General features: G+C 42.7%; 1 protein-coding gene across 1 annotated transcript; it reads left to right on the top strand.

Annotated features, from left to right (window-relative positions):
* Positions 1-9,763: 9,763 nt before the first annotated feature.
* Positions 9,764-18,389, top strand: LOC109886682 (dipeptidase 1). The gene is made up of 10 exons (XM_020478306.2): positions 9,764-10,164; positions 10,771-10,897; positions 11,154-11,286; positions 11,633-11,783; positions 12,316-12,385; positions 12,841-13,017; positions 13,872-13,956; positions 15,486-15,561; positions 17,458-17,593; positions 17,822-18,389. Exons 1-10 carry the CDS (start codon positions 10,037-10,039, stop codon positions 18,011-18,013), a joined length of 1,275 nt encoding a protein of 424 aa, XP_020333895.1. The 5' UTR covers positions 9,764-10,036; the 3' UTR covers positions 18,014-18,389.
* Positions 18,390-18,487: the final 98 nt, after the last annotated feature.

Below are 18,487 nucleotides of genomic sequence, written 5' to 3'. Positions count from 1 at the left end.
ACCTGGATTTCCCATATATACAGTGCCTTGCGAAAGTATTCGGCCCCCTTGAACTTTGCGACCTTTTGCCACATTTCAGGCTTCAAACATAAAGATATAAAACTGTATTTTTTTGTGAAGAATCAACAACAAGTGGGACACAATCATGAAGTGGAACGACATTTATTGGATATTTCAAACTTTTTTAACAAATCAAAAACTGAAAAATTGGGCGTTTAAAATTATTCAGCCCCCTTAAGTTAATACTTTGTAGCGCCACCTTTTGCTGCGATTACAGCTGTACGTCGCTTGGGGTATGTCTCTATCAGTTTTGCACATCGAAAGACTGAAATTCTTTCCCATTCCTCCTTGCAAAACAGCTCGAGCTCAGTGAGGTTGGATGGAGAGCATTTGTGAACAGCAGTTTTCAGTTCTTTCCACAGATTCTCGATTGGATTCAGGTCTGGACTTTGACTTGGCCATTCTAACACCTGGATATGTTTAGTTTTGAACCATTCCATTGTAGATTTTGCTTTATGTTTTGGATCATTGTCTTGTTGGAAGACAAATCTCCGTCCCAGTCTCAGGTCTTTTGCAGACTCCATCAGGTTTTCTTCCAGAATGGTCCTGTATTTGGATGGTGCATTTATACGGAGACTTGATTACACACAGGTGGATTGTATTTATCATCATTAGTCATTTAGGTCAACATTGGATCATTCAGAGATCCTCACTGAACTTCTGGAGAGAGTTTGCTGCACTGAAAGTAAAGGGGCTGAATAATTTTGCACGCCCAATTTTTCAGTTTTTGATTTGTTAAAAAAGTTTGAAATATCTGTCGTTCCACTTCATGATTGTGTCCCACTTGTTGTTGATTCTTCACAAAGAAATACAGTTTTATATCTTTATGTTTGAAGCCTGAAATGTGGCAAAAGGTCGCAAAGTTCAAGGGGGCCGAATACTTTCGCAAGGCACTGTAGCTCATCTACTTACTGTATGTCCATCAGCCCTGAGTATGTCCCTGAGTTGTTAGGAAACTATGTGACTGATGCTAACATATGGGCATATATGATCATTAGACCTATCTGATCCCAGATTCCATGTGCTGCTCAACTAAAATAATGTGAAAGATGGTGAGTTGTGTTATGAAAGCGTTCAAGACAGTACTGTCTCACCGACCAGAGATTGCGGTCAAGTGTCTTTATCATAGTGCTCCGGTTGTCTCATTGATGCTGCTAAAATATACAACCACATACAGTATGTCCACCTAATGCGTGTCATGTTATTCAGTCTGGGTTGGTTGTTGAAGTTGTCTTTGTGGGGGCTTGTGCGTCGTGGGTCTTGTGGTCAGTGATGTCAGGATTTACCACTGGATTCCATTACGAAGGCGTGTGCCAGAGCTGTTGCTGGGGATCAGCATGAACTCTGTCCCCAAGTGACATGCATCAGCAACATAAGTATAGGAAGTGGTTTAGTTAAAGAGGAAGTGGTCTATTATTTCACTAGTGGTGAGTTCCAAGTCACATGTGTCCCAATCACTCTTGGGCCTGTCAAGCTGTCAGCTCATGGGAACATGATGAGGAAGTTATGCGAACACTAACAAAAGGTCATAATCTTCCCGATCACAGTTTATATCAATGAGTGGCAGTGTGTCAAGCTGATCCAATGAGTGTCCCCTCAGCAACTAATGACATCAATCTTCATCTGCTGCTCTCAGACTCTGGCTACTTGATTAGTACTTACACGGCAAGACAAGTGGTGCTTCAGAGAGCACATACCTGTCAGGAATGTGTTTATCAGGGGAGGGGGCCAGAGCTAGAGCACTGCACCTGGCCACCCAGAGGGTGGCACGTGGTTGTGTTGCCAGGGCTAGGGCTCTGTGCAGGCCAGTCAAGTTCTTCCAACCTGATCTCGACAAACTATTTCTGTATGGACCTCACTTTGTGAACCGGAGCATTGTCATGCAGGAACAGGAAAGGGCCTTCCCCAAATCTGCTGCCACAAAGTTGGAAGCACAGAATCTTATAGAATAACATTATATGCTTTAGTGTTAAGATATCCCTTCACTAGAACTAAGGGGCCTAGCCTGAACCATGAAAAACTGTCCCAGACCATTATTCCTCCTTCACCAAACTTTACAGTTGACACTGTGCATTGGGGCAGGTAGCGTTTTCCTGGCATCCGCCAAACCCAGATTCATCTGTCAGATGGGGAAGCGTGATTCAGTTCTCCAGAGAACATGTTTCCACTGCTCCAGAGATCATGGTGATCTTAGGCTTGTGTGTGGCTGCTTGGCCATGGAAACCCATTTCATGAAGCTCCCGACAAACAGTTATTGTGCTGAAGTTGCTTCCAGAGGCAGTTTGGAACTCGGTAGAGAGTGTTGCAACCGAGGACAGATTAATTTTACGCGCTATACGATTCAGCACTCAGTGGTCCCATTCTGTGAGCTTGTGTGGCCTACCACTTCGCGGCTGAGCCGTTGTTGCTCCCACTTCACAATAACAGCACTTACAGTTGACAGGGGAAGGTCTAGCTGTTGGAAAGGTGGCATCCTATGACTGTGCCACATTGAAAGTCACTGAACCATTCTACTGCCAATGTTTGTCTATAGAGATTGCATGGATGTGTGCTCGATTTTATACACCTGTCACCAACGGGTGTATTTTGAATTTTCATTTACATAGAGATATCTATAATGTTTTGGATAAATGAATGTAAAGACATTTTGCTATTCTTAATCTAAACACTACTCATATTGCAAATGACACCAAGACTGACTTTGTAGCATCTACAGACTCATCATTGTAGTGTCACAAATGTCCCAATTTTAATCAATTATTTCTCATGAATAATCTAGGATTTAGTCTTCAAAAGGTATTCAAAACATCCTTCCCCAAAGGGCCTTCAAATGGTTTTATTTCAGGAAGATCCAAAACATAAATACCTTTGGTCCAACCTGTCGTGGAATTGCACCTAGCAAACAGGTAGAACTGAGTGAGGAGTAGGGCAGCAAAGGGCTAAAATCATCACAATAGCCATCCTCACATTCACTTCATAGAAGTACCATAGCTATGCTAATGCACACTGTGCAGTGCATGTGTTATTCTAACAACTGTTAATTAAGTTATGCGCAGTGAAACAATGAATGGAAACAGGCTAAGAGGAGAAAAACTCTGTTGTGATAAGATGCTCAGGAGTCCTCCTGTTGTCCAGAGAACACCTCAGTTTTACTAGGCTCCGACTGAGACACACACACAGCGCATGTGGGGATCCTCTTCACACCCCTCCATCTGTACACTGGGCTAAGAGGAGAGAGAATTGTCACTGCGAATATCTGTCCCAACCTTTGGTGAATATAGGTACTGGTCTGCTCTGAACTTTTACAGCTTTCACTGTATGAGACTCCACTGAGTCACTTTCTTCTTTGATTAAGTAACAGAGAAATTGTTGTGTGGGAGTGAAGTCAGACAAATCTCAGCAGACCTTCAGATGTAAAAACATTTCAATGTGCAGCATGACAATAGTCTCTCTAGACAGACACGTTGCATCCCGCAATGTACCAATTTTCCTGCATACGCGTCTGTAGAAGTTCCGGCGCGAGTTGTGACATGGAGGACAAGTTGGAAATGGGATGCGCCACACCGGTGATGTCACTGCCATATCTGCTTGTTGCCCTAGCTAAACATGAGAACAACTCCCGCCCACATTTTAAGCCCTGCCTTAGCAAACCTCACGATTTGTTGGGAGAGTTGTCTGTCTGAAGAGGACTCTCCCCAGAACCCTCCTTAGTTTCAGAGAGTAGCATGACACTGATGGTTGTGTGACCAAAGTGTTTAGTCACTGTGACCTATACTGTTTATGCAATCCATTATAATTATTCATCATGGTTGAATCAAGAACATATTTCTAACATCCAAGAGCCCTATATGCCCTACTGAGGTCCACATGTCACCCATGTCGTTATAGACCAGACCTGGCTCCAGCCATCTTAACATCTGTTTTCACATGGATTCATGTCAGGGGAACTGTGTGACATGCTCTGGGGTGTTTAGCCAACATAATACCCACCCTCAGCGTCCCCACTGTTCCCTGGGTGATGACCCTGCGTGTGTCAGAGAGAGGGAGAGAGATGATCAAGAAAACTGTCGCGAGCAAGAAATTGAATGTTGTATATCAAGCGAAGGAGAGAGCAATATATAATATATGACAGAAAATGAGTATGGAACAACGAGAGAGAGAGAGAGACAGGGAGACAGAGAGAGACAGAGACAGAGAGAACTCCCCCGCTACCCCCTCTGCCCATGGTCCAGCTGCCTCTCCTGTAAATAAGGCTGGGTGAGGACAAGAGAGAAGGCCATCGCGGGCTGCTGCCTAAAACAGGTGTGACAGACATTTAGTACCTTTCCCCTCTCATTTAGACCATCGTAATGCCCCATCATGTTAGAACGTGGAAAGGCACTTAGCCACTGAGGGAACTGTGAAGAAAAGAAGCCTGGCCCAGTGCCTTTAACCCACCAACCAGCCACAAAGACAGAATACAGTCACTCCTGCTCAGAGACAGGCACAGGCTCCACAGATATAGACTAGAACCCATAGTATATTTACAACATGCAAGACATATGCAGACACACATTCATGTGTACATGCATATTATACGCATGTGCTGGTTGGGTTCCATTGAAACATTAATAAAGTACATGTTGGTATTTTGAGTTCATCTCTATAATTCTATTGTTTATATTTGTTTAAGCATTATTTGTGCTTTGCCAGTCAGGGGTGCCAGTAATTTTGGAGACCACTGTAGTTCCAAACCAGGCCTGCCTGTCTGCATCCCTGTCTGTTTGTCTGTTTGTCCAAATGATTATCATCATCATCACTCGGTTCTCACACATCAGAGCTTTTAGCCAGAGAAACATGTTTACATAAAATGACTATGCAACTTTTGAAAGCTTTCCATGGGGAACTCAATATGGAAAATATATAATTTACAATTGGGTAAAAAAACAGACCAGAACATAATCTCATCCACTTCAGGAAGTTAAGCCTTGGCCTTTTTGTTCAATCAAACTCTGTCAGCCAGAACCTTGTTAAATCGGGAATACATTCCCAATTGACATCAAAGCCAATGAGCACTGCCTCTCAGACCCAAGAAGAAAAAATAAGAATGAATGAAGAGTGAAGCAGTTGAGTTTGTGCACAGTGGCTGCTGCTCAGTTGAAACAGAACCACAACGTTTCCTGCAAGAGATTCAGACCGTCAAAAACATAATTTCATGCCTGATCTTCTCAGCCAATTGGCTTCAATATCGTATTTGAACTTCCCTCTTTTCTTATTATCTTCTTGTCTGGGCAGCATGTTGACATACAGGAACTAAGAAGCAGTGAACTAAGTAACAACTCTGAAATGCCGTCTCCTGAGTCAATAATTAATCATGTCCTTCATCTGAATGTAAAATAGGTTCTCAAACATAATCAAGCGGCTGAAAGCTGGTGTCCTCCAACAGAGACAGCATCATTGCAGTCATAACTGTTGTAAAGGTCTCAAATGCTACACTGAACCTCCTAGTGCTTGTAATGTCAGTAGTCAGACAGAATTACACTTGGTGCAGTCAAAGGGTGAGATGTGCCAATCTAGGGTCAGAAGGGAAAATCATTTGTATTCTGTTAATAATAGCTGAAGGATGTGCTAGTCCTTATTATATTATTCCGACAGGTACAGAGAAAACTAATAGCGAATTCTTGTTATTATTTGACGTGATTTGATTGTAATTCTTTTCCTGCTTATCTACCTTATCTATGTTTTGATCATGTAATGTTATATAACCTAATCTGCAAACTCAATCCGAATCGATGACAAAGGCAGAGAAACCACAGAAGGACAGATGAAACATGTTTTATTTTTTATTTTACCTTTATTTTACTAGGCAAGTCAGTTAAGAACAAATTCTTATTTTCAATGACGGCCTAGGAACAGTGGGTTAACTGCCTGTTCAGGGGCAGAACAACAGATTTGTACCTTGTCAGCTCGGGGATTTGAACTTGCAACCTTCCAGTTACCAGTCCAACGCTCTAACCACTAGGCTACCCTGCCGCCCTGCCGTGTGTGCATGTCACACATACACGGTGCTGTCTGCAACACTGAATAGTAATCTATTTAAATCCAGTAACTTTCAGAGTGAAGGTTTGTTCAGCCCTTATGCACAGGCCAGGGATATAAGCAAATCAGATAATCTGCTTTTGGAGATAGTGATAACTCCCTGTCTCTATTAGTGACTTCATTCAATTATCCCCACTGTATGTGTGATATAAAACACTACATTCAACGGGAGGGGATTGGGGTTGCAAGGGGTTCGGACACATGGAAGAATTGTCAAAAAGTTTTCTGATGCCCTGTATGATAATGTATTCTCTTACATCATATCTCTCAGTGACTTGATCTCTGCATGCTGGTGTCTCTGGCATCCTGTCATACAATCCTCTCAACTCCATATAAAGCTCTCTTTTCTACTTTCTCTGTATTCTGTCCACTGGGAAAACATTACCCCTCAGCTCCCACCTGGAGTGAGGGGCTGTCATTCATACAACACCATTTAGTCTAGTAGTTTAGTCATGGGAGAGTTGGCCACAGTCACCACAACCAGTCAGAACTGTCCCAGCTTCTCAGGTGTGGATGGAGGACAATAACCATTGAAGGGCTTGAAGGGTTCGTTGAGTCATTATGATTCCACATAACACCATTACTCTTACCAAAGAACACTCTACAAACACTCTTTAAGTGTGTACTAGCGTTATCAAATGCGTGTTTGTATACCAGCCATATCTATAACAATTAAATATCGGACTAGTTCAATATGAATTTTCTGTGGAAGACGGAGTCGCTCTGGTAGAGTTCACAGGCTTCTGTGGATATACACAGTATCTCTGATATTGTTGCATGTTGAAAAGGCACATTTGTGTGGTCGGGCACTGTAAATATGTCAGCTGTGAATGTTTCCTGGTTGGCTTGGCAGATATTAGTTTCCCAGATACAGTGGAGGACATGAGACAAAGCCAAAGTCCTCTCCACAACGTCAGAGCGATTGAAAACAAATATTATTCATGGATTTTACTCTGAATGGCTGTTTGACTTTTATTTGTCAGTTCAGCAACATGAAAGGCTTTCCGATAAGTCTCCTTCTAAAGCCACATTCTACTCGTCTAATAATGGTATGATAACTCAGACCCTATGGGAAATAAAATGTTTTTTACTCACATACATGTTCTCAGAAACACACACACACACGCACACACACACACACACACACACACACACACGCACACACGCACACACGCACACACGCACACACGCACACACGCACACACGCACACACGCACAGGAATTCCTGGGGATGTAGATGAGAAGGGAAACGGGAAGACAGGAAATTAAAGTCAGCCTCCTAATCAGACCACAGAACACATTGTGATCACCCAATATCAACATAAAAGTACAAAGCGCCTCACGTTTCATAAACACGAGACAAATGTCTGGGGAATGAGCCCTCTCTCTCTCTGTCTGTCTGTCTGTCTGAGACTGAGTGTCTTACGTACGTTTAAAGACTGGGCAGAAAGTGTTAGCGATGGCTTTCTTAATTCAGAGTGGGGCTCCAGAAACATGGACATACACAGACCACTCTGCTCAACACGTAAGTGGACCACAATCATCTGTGAACACAAGTGGTCTAGATGAGCACTTATTCAGCCAAGGTAAAGATAAAGGATCTTAATTTGACCAGTTTCACAGTAGGAAAACAATCCTACAACAACAGGAAATGTGAATTATTGTATGGATTATAATTAATGGACGTTTATGTAGGGGTTGATAAAGTTTTAGTAAGGACAAATCAAGTCTGACATTTTTAAGTGGAAATTACAAACTTTATAAGCCTTTTTCACCTCGAATACAGTAGAAGTTTGCATTTCCAGCTATAGTCAAATCCAGTGGTGATTTTTGTAAATCTTGGTGGGACAAACAAAAAAATGTTGGGGAATGCATGCCAGCAAAGCCACTACACAACACAACACAAAACGAAACAATATCAACATCAATAATGACATCATTCAACAAGAAGCCATTTGACAGGAAGAACATGATATTTGCCGCTTAATGGAAAAAGAAGCCTTATCATATAAGATAAAAAAGAGCCTATAGACTGACTACAAGGGTTATGTACTAGCGTTCAGATATCCCACTGCTATATTGATACACAGAGACCAGATTCACTGCCTGTCATTTGAGAAAAGGATTAACGCTGAAAGCCAAATCATTTGATTTATTGAAAATGACAATTCAAAGCAGAACACATACCATTTGAGTTATGTACATTGCACCTAGTTAATTATCTAGGAGCTGTATGAATTAATGATCTTTCTCATCAAAGGTTAGAGAGGTACCATGAAGCAGAAGCTGTGCAGAGACAGCATAGCAAAGCAAAGTCTGGTTAAATTGTGGCCTAAGAGGGATAAAAGCAAGAATGACAAGAATATTCCTCTTTAATGATCATTTTCACTGAGGGTGCAGAGGTTAACCTTGTGTGAATTGAATGGACATTTTTCTTTGGCATCACCTTCATTAAAATAATAAAATACACACATTCATTCTCACCAGTCAGTCCATCATGTTGCATGCACTAACAACATAGAGGACATTAATACATTCAGTCGCAAACGACCACTGTCCCAACTGCACTAGATAGATAAGAACATATACAGATAAGTACATATACCGATACAATTTACTTTTACTTAGTTGTCCAACAGCACAAGGAACGAATGAATGTTTGAACCCGTTGTTCTGTTATTCTGAAGCACCGTTCAGAGGGAAGCCTCTCAAACTGAGGGTGTAGAGGGTGGGAGGGTCGCTAATAACAGCCAGTGTCTTCTTTTTGGTTGCCTTGTGGAACAGAATGTTCAAATACGCCTGTGGTCGACCAATTATTTTGCTGGCTGTGTTTACTATTCTGGTCAGTTTGCTGTTGCTCCTCTACGCTCAGATTACCATACCAGACTGTCATATTGAACACGAGGATGCTCTCCGCCAAGCTGCTGTACACCCTCTCCAGAACATCCTAGCTGACCCCAAACCCCTTTAATTTCCTGATTAAGAACAGGCGTTGGATTGCTTTTACATTTTTAAAATTCCTATTCCTCCAGGCTCTCTTTATCTCAGTTACGCCCACCACATCTTATCTATGGAATGCCAGCTGTAGGTTATTAGGCTCCTCTCGGTTCACACAGACATTTCATAAAACAGAAATGTCTTACTATTGGTTAAGTATATAATCGTTAACTATTACTATCAAACAAATCAGGTAAATATGTCATTTTTCGATCATACCTGTCATATGCAGGTATTGTGACTCAAATATAGATGTATTTATATTTGTGGACGTATAACAGTGACTCCACTCCGAGTAGAGTAGAAGGTTAACCCATCTTATTAAACTTGCACTGACCCCTGATAAACTCCGACCCTCAGCACATATTGTTGATGAGGTGCTCTCTACATATATTTAGAACACATGTTTATAACATTTATTTGAGTGGTCATGCCATCATCGGGCACATTCCAACGTTAATCCACATCTATATCATTACTGGGGTTGTCTTGCTTATGGATTTCAAACTTGAGGGAGTTGTACTGAACGTTACACATTAACCAATATGCACAACTTCATGTGTTGACTTTACAACCAAAGAGATAATGACAGAGTAGGCATAATAAACTCTCTCAAGTATTTGACCCTGGCCCACAAAGAGACACTTTGGGGACAGAGGAAGAGTTCGGAGGGAACACAGTGAACTGTGAAATCTGAAGAAGCACCAGACAGACCAAAGTCAAACTAACTTAGTGTAGGCTGAGGAATGTATTGAAACAAGTCAAAATACACTTTTTTGAGTTAGTAAGAAACAGAGTTAGAGAGAAAACCATAGTGGCTGTAGTGAACCAGAGAGGACAAGTCCAGGTCAGGCTGGATCAGATTGTGTGTTAGCTAGGGTGTAGTTTGACAGAGTAAGAGATGTTGTCTGGAGGTAGTGTATGGGGGACTCTGCTGATACTGTCCTGTGCTCTCAAGCTCTCCTTGACACAGGATGAACACATGAACAACGCACTGAGGCTAATGTCAGAGACACCACTGATTGATGGGTAAGTGACTAACACATATTTCTCTCCTCACAAGACCCTAGAATGGGTGATTTTGAATGTTTAAACCAAAATGAATCGTTTATAATACATTACATCGACATATTTGATTCACACTGTAATGTTAATGGCACAGAAGACGTGCCAATGTAAGGTGTGTATGTGTATAAAGACTGACGCTGGAGATGAGAAGCAGGTACGGGGAGTTGAACATTTAATGAGGAACGGACAGGTAACAGGACAGGAACAGCGTCAGCACACGGGTAAACAAGGACGTATGACAATCAATGCAGAAGCGGGGAACAGAGCGGGGAACCAGACAGATATAGGGGAGGTAATGACAGAGGGGATTGAGTCCAATGATCGCTGATGTGTGTGACGGGGGGGAAGGCAGGTATGCGTAATGGTGGTGGCAGGAGTGCGTCGTGCTCGGGAGTGAGCGGGGGCAGGCGTGACAGTATATGCTTCGCTAAGATTTTGGAGGCTGTTTTTTAACGTTTCAAGATGGTTCTGTCCTAATGTACAGTTAAATAATGGCTGTGTGTTAGCAGCACTGACTGCCCTGCATGAATAGTGTCATGCGTTGATCTCTCTGTCTTGACTCCACAGCCATAATGATCTGCCCTGGCAGTTGAGGATGAAGTTTAACAACCAGCTGAACAAAGTGGATCTGTACACCCTCAACAACACACACACCAACATCCCCAAGATCAGGGAGGGACGACTGGCAGCACAGGTACACACACGCATGCACCCACACAAACTGACAAGGACGCACAAAACGGTGTATGTGACGATAATAATACATGTATTAAATCAGGGACCCTAGCTTCAGCCGCGGGTCGATTTTTTTCTTCCTTGAGTGGATGGTCGGGGGGCCAGAACATAATTACAAATAATTTGTAGACTGCAAATTGACCACAAGAAGCCCGCCAGTTCGGGAACTCTGTATTACGTAATAAACTGATAAAACGTTTACTGTTTACTTGCAGTTCTGGGCAGCATATGTACCATGTGACACTCAGTACAAAGACGCAGCCAGACAAACTCTGGAGCAGATTGACGTCATCCACAGAATGTGCATGAAATACCCAGAAGCCTTCATGTTTGCTACCAGCAGCAAAGGTGAGAGTCATCTACAAAAAAAAGTGTAATCAAAAGTTATACAGTAAAGGGCTTTACTCAATTTATAAAGTTAAAGTGTTATAGATTCCACAATGTACATTTAAAGGTAATTTCCAATTGAGCCAACATATGCAGCGTTTACCGTGAATGCAGTCTCCGCCAACACGGGAACATTGCCTTTAAATTTCAATCACACTGTAGAGCTGAACATCCGCGATACGGATTGAATGGAGCCATACATTTGGTTATGAGAATGAAAGCCCTTTGGAACACTCAACTGTGAAATACCATAGATAACAGAGTTGCATTCACCCACCTGTATCATCAAGTATTTATTTTACCACAGATATCGTGGATGCCTTTAGTCAGAACAGGACAGCCAGTCTGATCGGGGTGGAAGGAGGACACTCTTTGGACAGCAGCCTGGGAACTCTGCGTACCATGTACCACCTGGGGGTCCGCTACCTCACCCTCACCCACAGCTGCAACACACCATGGTGAGTAGGCTCTGCTACCCTGCTGACGACAGGTCCACCCTGGTCTGGGGACTAGGTGCCACAGATTATACTTAGTAAGTGACAAGGTGCTCAACATTGTTTTTGTCGTACTTCATAGTTGAGATTCCTAAGCATATCAACGCTTTACACACCATATGATGCTCTCTCAAAGAACACTTCCAGTAAGATAGAAATGACACGAATGTAAATGAATGAGACACAACAGGTAACAGCTGAAACTGCTTATTAATAGACAACAAAAAAAGACTGTATTTCACTAAATTCTGTGGTGGGGAAAATAGGGGATTCCTGTCACCACCTGTTTCAGAGGTGTCATATTCTGGGGGAGTCGTCTAAACAGATGGGCCTGCTAATCAAACCATGGCCCTGGACAGACTACAGAGTCTAGTGAATCCCTCAGCCCCTCACTGATTCATATCATGTTAGCAGGATATAGGAGAGTGGAAGGGAAAGATCACTTCCAGAAGCTGGCCTAGTGTTTTACTGTGGTTGTGTGTGTTTTCCCCCCCAGGGCAGATAATTGGCTCGTGGATTCGGGAGCCGAGCCATCGCAACACAATGGACTGTCTGAGTTTGGCAAGGTTGGTCTATCACACTGAGCCACACACACACACACACACACACACACACACACATTGGAAATACCCCACTCATAACAAAGGTCAAATCTATGATACTATTTGGTGCGGCTTTTAATACTTCTGCTTCTGTCAAAAACATAGGCAATATTCCAAGTAAATATTTTTGTCAAATGAGCAATTCCTCAGAAACTATTGGGTTACCCTCAAAGACTAATTTTCGTCTAGTTTGCCTTTAGATGTTCATTTATGTTATAGCAGTATGATATCACTTGTATAAAACACACTGGATGAAAACAAGTTCATTCTCTTGATCCTAGCTACAAACCATATCATTAGGTTTGATAGGCTGAATGAATCACATAGAATTGTCTCTATAACACCAGTAGGGTGACACAGTAAGAGGGTCATTTCCCCCAGTCCTGGCAGAAACATTCATTTTTTTCTCCACCCGACAGCAACTGATATTTGAGATGAACCGCATTGGGATGTTGATTGACTTGGCCCACGTGTCAGAGAACGTGATGAACCAGGTTCTAGACCTGTCCAAAGCCCCAGTCATCTTCAGTCACTCCTCTGCCTACGCTGTGTGCCCACACAAGAGGAACGTGCCTGACGACGTCCTGAGGAAGGTGGTGAGTGAAGGGGGAGAGGGGCAAGGGGATAGTGGATTACAGAATATATATGAGGGACTTGGTCATTCCTTCTCCTTAGACCTCATCCCTTCCCACGAGGAGGGTGGTGAGTCAGGGGAGAAGGGTGAGAGACGAGGGGATAGAGTATTGGGAGTCGGGTAGTGAGAGGAGAAGGACTAGGAGAGCAGGTAGAGTGAGGGGATTGGAGGGTGAGGTGTATAAAGGAATTGGACCTGAGATTGAGTGGACGTGATCGGATGAAGGGGTATGTGACGGGGGATAAGGGGAAGAACATGGATTGAGGAAACAGACAGGGAACTGAAAAGGGGTTTAAGAGTGAAAAGGAGGTGTCTGGGAATATAGGCTGAGGGGAGGATGAGAAAGGGAAGGTTGAGGCAAAGGCAAAGAAGAGTAAGCAATAAGACTGAAAAAAAAGACGTGGTAATGTCTACAGTGATATTAAAACTACAAAGATATCAAAAGGAAGTTAGAAAAGCCATCAGATCTTTCCAGTACCTTGGAAAACAGACACAAACTAAAACGTTTTATTACACTATTAAACCCAGCTCACGTCAGAAGCATTTATTGTGAAATACCTCATGCTGACAATATAGCTTTACCAACAAGAGTACGGGAAACATTTGAGCTATTCAGTGGTAAGGGCCCATAAAACTACAGATGAAGGAACATTGTATTTCTATATAGCACCATAAATTGTTAACAACAGAACATAAAAGCCCAACTGACTACACCAACATGGTAGCTACAGTTCTTCATTGTAATGGTTAGTGAGTTGAGTTTATAGTTCTGACTTATCATACAGTTTATATGTCTGTGTCCTTTTTTCTCACCAGCAAAACAAAAAAGGAATTGTCATGGTGAACTTTTACAACGACTATGTCACATGCAGCAATACAGCCAACCTATCACAGGTGGCAGGTGAGTAGCTGAGTCATATGGTCATCATTTTTATCATTACTTTTTACTCTCCACCAATCACTCACTCACCCAACCTTGTCTCTCAATTTTTTATTATACAGTTTCTTCAGAAAGTATTCATACCCCTTGACCTGTTCTTCATTTAGTGTTAGTCTGAATTCAAAATGAATTCAAAAAATTTGAATTCTCACCCATCTACACACCATACCTCATAACGACAAAGTGAAAACATGTTTTTTTACATTTTTGCAAATGTATAAAAAAATACGCTGAAATATCACATTTACATAAATATTCAGACACTTCACTCAGTACTTTGTTGAAGCACCTTTGGCAGCGATTACAGCCTCGAGTCTTGACACCTGTATTTGGGGAGTTTCTCTTCATTCTTCTCTGCAGATCCTCTCCAGCTCTGAGGTTGGATGGGGAGCGTCGCTGAACAGCTATTTTCAGGTCTCTCCAGACATGTTCGATCGGGTTCAAGTCTGGGCTCTGGCTGAGCCATTCAAGGACATTGAGACTTGTGGTGAGACTCTTGCGTTGTCTTGCCTGTGTGCTTAGGGTCGTTGTCCTGTTGGAAGGTGAACCTTCGCCCCAGTCTGAGGTCCTGAGCGCTCTGGAGCAGATTTTCATCAATGATCTCTCTGTACTTTGCTCCGTTCATCTTTGCCTCGTTCTTGACTAGTCTTCCAGTCCCTGCCGCTGAAAAATATCCCCACAGTATGATGCTGCCACCCCCATGCTTCACCGTAGGGATGGTACCAGGTTTCCTCCAGATGTGACACTTGGCATTCACGCCAAAGAGTTCAATCTTGGTTTCATCTGACCAGAGAATCTTGTTTTTCATGGTCTGAGTCTTTAGGTGCCTTTTGGCAAATTCCAAGTGGGCTTTCGTGTGGCCACTCTACCATAAAGACCTGATTGGTGGAGTGCTGCAGAGATGGTTATTTTTCTGGATGGTTCTCCCATCTCCACAGAGGAACTCTGGAGCTCTGTCAGAGTGACCATCAGGTTCATGGCCACCTCCCTGACCAAGGCCCTTCTGTCCCATTTGTTCAGTTTGGCAAGCTATAGAAAGAGTCTTTGTGGTTCCAAACTTCTTTCAGTTAAGAATGTTGGAGGCCACTCTATTCTTGGGGACCTTCATAGCTGCATAAATGTTTTGGTACCCTTCCCCAGATCTGTGCCTCAACACAATCCTGTCCCGGAGCACTACGGACAAATCCTTTGACCTTATGGCTTGGTTTTTACTCTGACATGCACTGTCAAATAGACAGGTGTGTGCCCTTCCAAATGATGTCCAATCAATTGAATTTACTACAGGTGGACTCCAATCCAGTTGTAGAAACATCTCAAGGATGATCAATGGAAACAGGATGCACCTGAGCTCAATTTTGAGTCTGACAGCAAAGAGTCTGAATCAGTTTTAGAATAAGGCTGTAACGTAAAAATACATTGGAAAAAGGGAAGGGGTCTGAATACTTTCCGACTGCCCTGCATATTCACCTTTCTTTTCATGTTCAATCTAGATCACTTTGACCACATAAAGAATGTGGCTGGACACAGTATCATTGGTTTTGGTGGGGATTATGATGGAGTGGGCAGGTGAGTCGAGTGAATTGACCTAGGAGTTATTCACCTAGTTACAATAAAACACCAATGAACTTGATTGAGCAAAGTGTATTATCTTAAAAGGTGCTAATTGTAATATACCAGTAAAAAAGTATAAAGTCATACAGTGGGGCAAAAAAGTATTTAGTCAGCCACCAATTGTGCAAGTTCTCCCACTTCAAAATATGAGAGAGGCCTGTAATTTTCATCATAGGTACACTTCAACTATGACAGACGAAACGAGAAAAAAAATCCAGAAAATCACATTGTAGGATTTTTAATGAATTTATTTGCAAATTATGGTGGAAAATATGTATTTGGTCACCTACAAACAAGCAAGATTTCTGGCTCTCACAGACCTGTAACTTCTTCTTTATGAGGCTCCTCTGTCCTCCACTCGTTACCTGTATTAATGGCACCGGTTTAAACTTGTTATCAGTATAAAAGACACCTGTCCACAACCTCAAACAGTCACACTCCAAACTCCACTATGGCCAAGACCAAAGAGCTGTCAAAGGACACCAGAAACAAAATTGTAGACCTGCACCAGGCTGGGAAGACTGAATCTGCAATAGGTAAGCAGCTTGGTTTGAAGAAATCAACTGTGGGAGCAATTATTAGGAAATGGAAGACATACAAGACCACTGATAATCTCCCTCGATCTGGGGCTCCACGCAAGATCTCACCCCGTGGGGTCAAAATGATCACAAGAACGGTGAGCAAAAATCCCAGAACCACACGGGGGGACCTAGTGAATGACCTGCAGAGAGCTGGGACCAAAGTAACAAAGCCTACCATCAGTAACACACTACGCCGCCAGGGACTCAAATCCTGCAGTGCCAGATGTGTCCCTCTGCTTAAGCCAGTACATGTCCAGGCCCGTCTGAAGTTAGCTAGAGAGCATTTGGATGATCCAGAAGAAGATTGGGAGAATGTCATATGGTCAGATGAAACCAAAATATAACTTTTTGGTAAAAACTCAACTCGTCGTGTTTGGAGGACGAAGAATGCTGAGTTGCATCCAAAGAACACCATACCTACTGTGAAGCATAGGGGTGGAAACATCATGCTTTGGGGCTGTTTTTCTGCAAAGGGACCAGGACGACTGATCCGTGTAAAGGAAAGAATGAATGGGGCCATGTATCGTGAGATTTTGAGTGAAAACCTCCTTCCATCAGCAAGGGCATTGAAGATGTAACGTGGCTGGGTCTTTCAGCATGACAATGATCCCAAACACACCGCACGGGCAACGAAGGAGTGGCTTCGTAAGAAGCATTTCAAGGTCCTGGAGTGGCCTAGCCAGTCTCCAGATCTCAACCCCATCGAAAATCTTTGGAGGGAGTTGAAAGTCCGTGTTGCCCAGCAACAGCCCCAAAACATCACTGCTCTAGAGGAGATCTGCATGGAGGAATGGGCCAAAATACCAGCAACAGTGTGTGAAAACCTTGTGAAAACGTTTGACCTCTGTCATTGCCAACAAAGGGTATATAACAAAGTATTGAGATAAACTTTTGTTATTGACCAAATACTTATTTTTTGCAAATAAATTCATTAAAAATCTGTGATTTTCTGGATTTTTTCCTCATTTTGTCTGTCATAGTTGAAGTGTACCTATGATGAAAATTACAGGCCTCTTTCATCTTTTAAGTGGGAGAACTTGCACAATTGGTGGCTGACTAAATACTTTTTTGCCACACTGTATGTCTGAGTAGATATAGTAGTAGTATTTAAAAAATATATCAAAAGTCATGTCTGAGTAGTAGTAGTAAAATATTGTATACATTTTTTACATGGAAAGAAACCCATTCTGCTGGGGGTGGAGTTCAGAAGAATTGCATAATATTGGCTTCAGTTTGACACACACCCCTCTCTACCTGTGCTGTCTGTCAGGGTACCGGGGGGGCTGGAGGACGTGTCTAAGTACCCTGCTCTGGTGGCAGAGCTGCTGAGGAGAGGATGGACAGATGCTGAGGTGAAAGCTGCTCTGGGAGACAACCTTCTCAGAGTGTTCAGAGAGGTGGAGCATGTGAGTACGACAGTAAAAGTTACACACTGACCTCTACAGCTCAGCACCCCTCACAACACCACTGTTTCCACAAGATTGACATCAACACACAAGCCTCCATAGATCCATTTAAAAAAGGGCTGATGCAATACAGAATACAGTGTATACACAGAGATTACAGGCATATTTAATGCACTATTTGGTCCAGTGCTTTGTTACCCTCCCTGACTCTGAACTCCTATCTTCCAGGTACGAGACAGCCTGAAGGGTACGGCCCCAGATGATCTGCCCATCCCTTATGAAGAAGTGAAAAACGACTGCAGGACCAGCTACGGCTACCCTGTCCCCAACCCAGACAGTGCTGGAACTATTCTCTCCCTCAGCCCTCTGGCCCTGGTACTAACACTGACTCTGAGTAGCCTGCTCTCCTGGTCTCAATAAGGCCCCTCTATATAGACCATGCTGGGTGTGATGTTCTGTCGATGGCAGTAGGCTGCCCAAGGCATAGCTGGACCTTACCACTTGAGTTCTGTGGTCACTTCAACTTTCACAAGTTCTATTGGTGATGTAGTCCATGAACTGTGTTTGAAGGATTTGTACAACGAAATGTTAACATTAGTAAACCAGTAAATTCTTCTGAAACGGTGTTATACACATCACTGTTGACCTTATACCAAGTAAATCCATGACTAGGCAACTTTACATTTTAGAGTTGAAATTGAACGGTTAAATGTGGCCCTCAATAAACAAATAAATCGGGAAAATTGTGTAAGCACAAGTATTTTTGGGGTATAATAATAAACATCTAATAACTCGACCATGCTGTCTTACACCTTCCACTGCATCACTGCCTTCTTCACTTCAGTGTTGTACCATGAGCCATGTGACACAGGAAATACTAAACTGACTGAAAAG

This window comes from Oncorhynchus kisutch, linkage group LG3 (genome assembly GCF_002021735.2).
Source record: "Oncorhynchus kisutch isolate 150728-3 linkage group LG3, Okis_V2, whole genome shotgun sequence".
Taxonomy (NCBI): Eukaryota; Metazoa; Chordata; class Actinopteri; order Salmoniformes; family Salmonidae; genus Oncorhynchus; species Oncorhynchus kisutch.
The sequence above is the reverse complement of the archived record's forward strand: the minus strand, read 5'-3'. Positions and strand labels throughout refer to the sequence as shown.

Coding starts and splice junctions, on each gene's coding strand:
- LOC109886682 (XM_020478306.2), top strand. CDS start 10,037: ATGTTGTCTGGAGGTAGTGTATGGGGGACTCTGCTGATACTGTCCTGT. Junction 11,287..11,632: donor GTTTGCTACCAGCAGCAAAG/GTGAGAGTCATC, acceptor ATTTTACCACAG/ATATCGTGGATGCCTTTAGT. Junction 13,957..15,485: donor CAACCTATCACAGGTGGCAG/GTGAGTAGCTGA, acceptor TGTTCAATCTAG/ATCACTTTGACCACATAAAG.